We start from the raw sequence: 6,993 nt of genomic DNA, 5'->3' as shown, positions 1-6,993 counted from the left end.
TTTGCCTCAAAACAAGAAAAGTTCTATTGGGACGGTATCCACAAATTACCTGAAAAATGAGGGAAATGTGTAGCTAGCGATGGACATTACTTTGAATAAAGCACTTTTGATGTTTTTCTTGAAATTATCGTGTTTTCTTTGATTACAAAATCCGCATTATTAACCAGTACACCTGGTATTTCAGTAAAAATGCTACGTAAAGCTATGTAATGAAATTTGTTTAAATAACTGCTCCAGAACCTTTCTGAATGTTTGTTCAAAAACCTCTGTCTTACGTTAAGGGATGTGTCTATTCTTATTTTACCATCATCAGAATGTTGCCTGAATTTTGCTCTCTAATGTGAAACAAGATTTACAAAAGTCAAATATTTTGTAGTCTGTATTTAGTAATGATTTAAATAATCAGGATAAAAGGATTTTCTTAAAACTTTTTGGAAGAAAAGTTATATGCTTAACAATTTGTTCACCTGCCGAGAGTCCTCAACCTCCTACTATTTGTACCTTACTTAGGTAGTACTAGCACACTGTCCCTGCCCTCAAGAAACTTTCAGACTAATGAGAAAAACAGACAGGAAAACAAATACAATGTGATAAATACCGTAATTACTTGGGTGATGCAAAGGAAGGAAATAAATCTTGGGCAGGGGGTTGTGGCTGTGTAATTGACACATTTGATATGCAAAGGGGGAAAAAAGCTGGAAAGAAGGGTTGGGAATCTTTGGGGCAATGAAAGCCTAGCTTCAGAGTATCAACTTACCTTTTTATCAATGAGGAGCTGATCAGGGTTTTCTATTACACAGGAGTGATAAGATCAGGTCTGTTCAGAAGGGTAGCTAACAACACTGACTGGTGGCAGGATAGTTTGGAATTTAGAATGGGCTTTTTTAATTAACGAGGTAAAAGGGATGATTTCTTAAGATCCTGGTAAGCCCACAACATCATTCAATTTCTTCTTTTTATTTTAGTAAACATTCACTCATCATCTTACCTTGTCTTCATAGCCATTATCTGTGACATAAGTTGGAGGCTTTCCGGGATTGCGATAAAGAACAAAATCTCGACTACATGGGTAGAAAACAAAGGTGGATGAGAAGAGATAATTTAACATATGCAAGAGGTAGTTATAAGAACCCATATTTATGCTTTGAAACTGCTGACCTTATTCATATAAAATAATCCAAATGTTTAAGAGGCTACATAATGCTAACTCATGGTAGACAAGCTACTGGCCTGTAAAGTTCTATGGATTTTTTAAAATATATCTTAATTTAGAGGAACGGGCAGTAAAGGTAGATTACCAACTATATGTATGTTTGTGAGTTTTGGAGGTTCCCATTTATTTAAAACAGGGGTGCACAAATTTTTCTTGATAAAAGACCAGGTAATAGACATTTCAGCTTTTGCCAGCCCTATGTTTTATTCAACTTCCATTTTGCAGTATAAAAGCAACCATAAACAATGATAAACAAATGCACATGACTGTGTTGCAATAAAACTTTATTTATAGACACTAAAATTTGAATTTCATATAATTTTCACACACCATAAAACATTATCCTTCTTTTGATTTTTTAACCATTTAAAACTTTAAAAAAGCATTCTCAGCTCTAGGGCCATACAAAAGCAGATGGCAGGCCAATTTAAGAGATGGCCCGATTTAAAATCCACCTGCCCAATGACTCTGCTATACTACATCTTGCTAGATTTAGTGAGTAAAGAGTACAAAGAAAAAAACACAAAAAACACTAACTTGAACAAGTCCCCATTACCAGAGGGTTCTGACTCTACCCAGGTACTGGTATATGCCATCTCACCATCCTCAGAATTGTGAAGGAGTCTTATATAGATCAAACTTCTCAAATGAGTAAGATTCCCATGAGCCTCTAACCTATATTATATAGCTTTTTCAAAACCCTAAGGATTAGCCATGGAACATATATGCATAACCCATAGACACTAACAATAGTGTGGTGTTGGCCAGAAAGAAGGGGGGGGGGGCAGGGTTGGGTGAAGGTGGGCAAAGGGGCAGGGAAATGGGGACATCTGTAATATGTAAAAATTAAGTAAAAAAAACCCCAACCCTACAGCTTTCACATATGCCACTTTTTGCAGTTTCAAAACAAAACTTCCAAAGCATTAGAGCAGTGTTTCTCAAAATTTCCCCCCATGATCGCCTCCCTAAAGAGACACTTTAGACTTTTCTTAATTTCCCTATGAAATTTTAATACCCACCATATCTAAATTTTTTGTCCTTGAACCAATTTCTACCCTCATGGAAGCAATTCAACCCTATTGAGGATGCATGCAAAAGAGGCACAAAGTTAAACAAAATTCTAAGATAAGCATTCTAATTAGCCACAGGAACAATAACAGCAGTTCTTAAAGTCTTTTATTCTTCCATTCAAACTGAAACAAATGCTAGAGATTCTCCACCTAAAATTACACTAATGAACTTTGCTTCTACATATCAATGCATCAAATCTAAAATTTTCCCAATACTAAAGGGAATTTAAATAGAAACCCCGCACACGCACGCGCGCGCACACACACACACACACACACACACACACTTTAAAAAAAGGAGATTCCACTTACTTATAAATTAGAGAAAGAGCTCTTATTTCCAGCTGGCCAGCACTTTCCTAAATATAAATTAGTTTTTATAAACATTGAGTAGCTAGAAAGTACAAGGTTTTGCAAGACTATAATTTTTTTTTTAGATGAAGAATTTGTAGAACACAATATAACTTGCTTTGAGAGTTGGGATACTGTGATAGTTACTAATTAACATAGACTTATTCTGGAAAAAAGGACCCAAAGACCTTAGTTATTAAGTAACAAAGACACTTAATATGGGAGATTTAAAAGGCAAAATAAAAATGTAATTAGTGTAAAAATATGAAGTTAGCAGGATATTTAATACATGTGTTTTAAGCCCAGAACTATGGAATTAATTTAATCACATAAAATTTTAATTAAATATGTGTTTGTGGATCTTACTTCCACTTAAAAGAAAGATAACTACAAATAGGGAGAATTGTTTTAATAACCTCCTAGTAACATTCATTACCACCCCCCCATTAAAATGATAATGGCTCATGTTTGTCCAGTTCCCAAGCAGCGTGTATTCTTTCACTCATTTATGGATGATAAAATTGTTAAACACACAATTCTCAACATTTAGCACAGAATAATAATAGGTCGGCTGCCAGCCTCTAAACTTTTGCAAGAACTATTTGATTCAACACAGCTGGCTACTTAAGAAACTAAATAGATTGGCTCTAGCTAAAGCAACAAGCTGAATGATTATTTAGGTTCTTATTCCAAATACTACTCTGAAAAGATTAAACCCCCATATTTTATCTTACCTTGGGATCTCCCAACCGTTCCAGGTATTTCTCAAAAGATCCCTCCACATACTTCAAAAATAAAACAAACTTGACTTAACCAAATACATAGCATTACTGAAATCTGATCATATTCTGCAATATTATCCTCCAATGGATTTTTGTTCAGCTCAATAATTATGGTACTAAATTACTACTTTGCACAGCACCTCAAGAAGATTTGCACATACACAAAAGCTATGGGTGGAGAAAAGCTGTACTATAAAAATATGTTAGGAATTGGTCCTGGCTTATCCATACATCAGTGCATTTCCTCAACTGCTATGCCTATAAGTTTCCTTTGAAATATCAACAATTTTCATAAATCAAGCAAGCCCAATAATTATAAGCTCAATATTTTAAATTTTACAGGAGACATGCATTTACAAAGTTAAAATTTTGAGGAAGTTTAAAGGGAATTTTATTAGGTTCAAAAAAGCCCAGGGCACAAGGAAACTTTTTGGGGCAATGGAAATGTTCTCTCTCTTGATTGCAGTGGCAGCTGCATGACTGCATTGCCAAAACTAAAATTGCTAAACTTAAAATGGTGAATTTTATTGAATGTAAAATATACCTCAATAAAAATAAAATTACATTAAACTCAGAGAATATAAATCTCATTCCATACATACATATCTAGTATTAAATATAACTAGAATTTAAAAAATCAATTTGAATTTTTCTCAATCCTTTTAAACAGCTTTACTGAGGAATAACTGACATATAATAAACTGCACATATTTAAATATCATAGTCAAATAAGTTTTGACATATGTATGCACCCATGAAATAATCATGATAACCGTGAATAGGATGAATATATCCATCCTCCCCATAAGTTTCCTTGTGCTCCTCTCTAACTCCACTGACACACAAGCAATCACTGACCTGCTTTAATCACAACAGGTTGGTTTGCATTTTCTTTAGTTTTATGTAAAGGAAATCATACAGTATGTACTTTTTTGGGGGAGTCTGGCTACTTTCACACAGCATTATTATTATGAGACTCATCCACATAGTTTTAAAAATTTACACACGTATTTTTGTTACTCAAAATGTGGTCCACAAACAATAGCAAGCATCACTTGGGAATTTGTTAACAATCCAAAAAATCTTGGGCCCCAGCTCAGACCTACTAAATCAGAATTGTATTTTAACAAGGTCTCCAGGTGATTTGTATGCACAAAAATACTTGAGATGCAATGCTTTACACCATGGTCTTACATTTAAAGTAATTAATGAACAATCCTTTTCCCAGGTGTTGTAAAGACTGTAATTAACTTTAAGGTAATGAGCTTAAAAGTCAAAAAGCCTTCACATATTTTTAAAACTCAATTGAAACCTGTTGAGAAAATTAAGAGTAAACCTCAAACAGCAGGCAAATATCCATAATATAAAAGCAGAAGAAAAATAGTACTGGAAGGGCTAGAGGCATGATAAAAAATTAATGGACTAATGAAAGGGCACACTTCATGTAAGACCTTGATAAAAATCTCTATTTGTTAATAAGAATTCAAGTACTTCAATGTATAGAAAGATGCCTTCTAAAAATTGTTTTAAAGTCAATCATTAATGACAGAGTTCCAATTACCACAGTTTGACACATGAAAAGATGGATGTTTAGGACTAACTTTTTTCCTTACAATTAAGTTTTATAAGACTCTTCAAGCATTGTGCACTGAATTAAGCAAGAGAACGAAGGGTGTTCCCATTTGTACATATTTTAAAATATATACATTTAAAATATTAACAAAGGCATACCTTTTGTGAACTATGATTAATTGTTCAATAAAACAGTGGTATAGATAATACAAAACAGAAGTCAAAGTATGACTTTTTAGGGTTTGAAGGTTTTTCTGGTGTGTGGGAGGAAGAAAGTAATGGGAAAAATACAGGTTGGGTTTTTTTCTTAGTTTTTAGAGTACAAAACAATCTAATTGTGGAGGAGGTCCAGAAATGTGCTAGCTAGGGTGAAGCTAGCAGAAAATTGAATATTTGCTACTGAGATTACATATAATTTTCATATATAGGTGCTCAAAATTCATTTCCCATCTGCTACATATTCTAATGACAACTCTCCCTTGGGTATGTATTCTACTTACAGACTCAAAAGTTTCTTGATTTTCTCTCATATATGAGACACAAGCCTTCCTGATTTCCAAATGATGGACTTGGCTGCAAAACAACTAAAAAGAGAAAAACCAGCTTACTGTTAGCAGTCATTTGAAATAGAAGCTTCTAAATTAAGACTAGGAATTAGTCACTTAAAAGTCCCCCTTGCTCAGAACATATGTGGGAAATTAAGTCCTGATATTACTAACATCTGTTTTTGTCACCTTTTGTGAACTGGGGAGAGATGATTCTGTTAAGCTCCCCCTTTTCTACTCTTTATGGGCACAGTTTGAATATTTTTCCTTAGGCATAAAATTTAGAGGAAGCAGGGGCTGCTTATAAAGGATCAAGATAAATTTCAAATTTTTCTTTAACCCCATTATTTTACCTCTCATCCATTCCAAAGTAGTATTTAGAAAACAAAAAAGATAGCAAAGGCACAGCAATATATTTGGACTAATCAGCAAAGGTATCCACCAAGATAATAAGTAGCAGACAGACCTGGATATTTTTACTAGGAAAGAAAAAAAAGGGGGGGGGGATTTTTGTTTTTGTGGGCTACAGGTCTTCTAGCTACAGTACCATGCCACATCACAAACTCTGAAATCTAAGTATAGGGAAGATATATTTGCTTTCCTTTTACCTGCTCCGAAATAGCCCGAAAGAGGCAAGAGGCATCCTTGGCAGTCAGCTTTCGAAACAGCCCTAAGCTGCCTAAATATTCATCCATTGTTGCCTCACTCAGAGACTTCTGGCCGCAGTACTTTTTCCATCCTTTCTGCATTGTGCACGGAGGGTGGAGATGGGGAATGGAAGAAAGGAACACAAGTGTAGTCAGAAGAAAAAGCAAGGTGCAGGTAGGAATGGGTAGTAGTGACAAGGACTTGCTTATGCAGGTATCCGGAAAGCAGCCCAAAGTCTAGGTATGAGAAGGCAGTTGGAGTCAGCGTTGCAGAATCTTGGCACTTCTCAGGAGCAGAAGCAAAGAGCTGGCTTGCCCAGGACTAGTCGAGATCCTGTGAAAAGAAGAGGAAGAACCAATGCTCCTAGGAATAGAGAACTAGACTTGAGAAAGACATGGGAGAAGGGTACTTGCAGAGCTACTTTGCTGGGGAAGAGTGGAATTAACCCATCAGCCCAAGGTTGAGAGAAGTATGCACAAGCAGCTGAGTTTTGGGACCAAAGGGAAGCCGAGTTTGCAGCTTAACTCAGGGCAACTGCTGCACGAGGCTGCAAAGGAACTGCATTAACACCCAGGTGTATATAATGCAGCCTGGCCCACATTACATTGCTGTAAAACCTCTGCCCAAGTTCCCTGCTCCTATAGTTACATGGAGATGAGAGAGAAAATTTCTGAACCTAATTAAATAGTAAGATTGTGTATTAAGAATATCTTTTTAGCCGAAGCCGGTTTGGCTCAGTGGATAGAGCGTCGGCCTGCGGACTGAAAGGTCCCGGGTTCGATTCCGGTCAAGGGCATGTACCTGGGTTGCGG

General features: G+C 35.7%; 1 protein-coding gene across 1 annotated transcript in view; it reads right to left on the bottom strand.

Annotated features, from left to right (window-relative positions):
• The window catches only part of ALG13 (ALG13, UDP-N-acetylglucosaminyltransferase subunit), an 87,659-nt gene that overhangs the window by 59,090 nt on the left and 21,576 nt on the right, over positions 1 to 6,993 (bottom strand). Inside the window, 7 exon segments of the mRNA XM_005886343.2 lie at positions 989 to 1,061; positions 2,596 to 2,642; positions 3,369 to 3,419; positions 5,489 to 5,572; positions 6,142 to 6,360; positions 6,362 to 6,483; positions 6,486 to 6,514. Coding sequence (XP_005886405.2) covers positions 989 to 1,061; positions 2,596 to 2,642; positions 3,369 to 3,419; positions 5,489 to 5,572; positions 6,142 to 6,360; positions 6,362 to 6,483; positions 6,486 to 6,514 — 625 coding nt within the window.

The sequence above is a fragment of the Myotis brandtii genome, unplaced genomic scaffold (genome assembly GCF_000412655.1).
Source record: "Myotis brandtii unplaced genomic scaffold, ASM41265v1 scaffold973, whole genome shotgun sequence".
NCBI lineage: Eukaryota > Metazoa > Chordata > Mammalia > Chiroptera > Vespertilionidae > Myotis > Myotis brandtii.
Note: the sequence above shows the minus strand (reverse complement) of the source record. Positions and strands in the feature narration are given on the sequence as shown.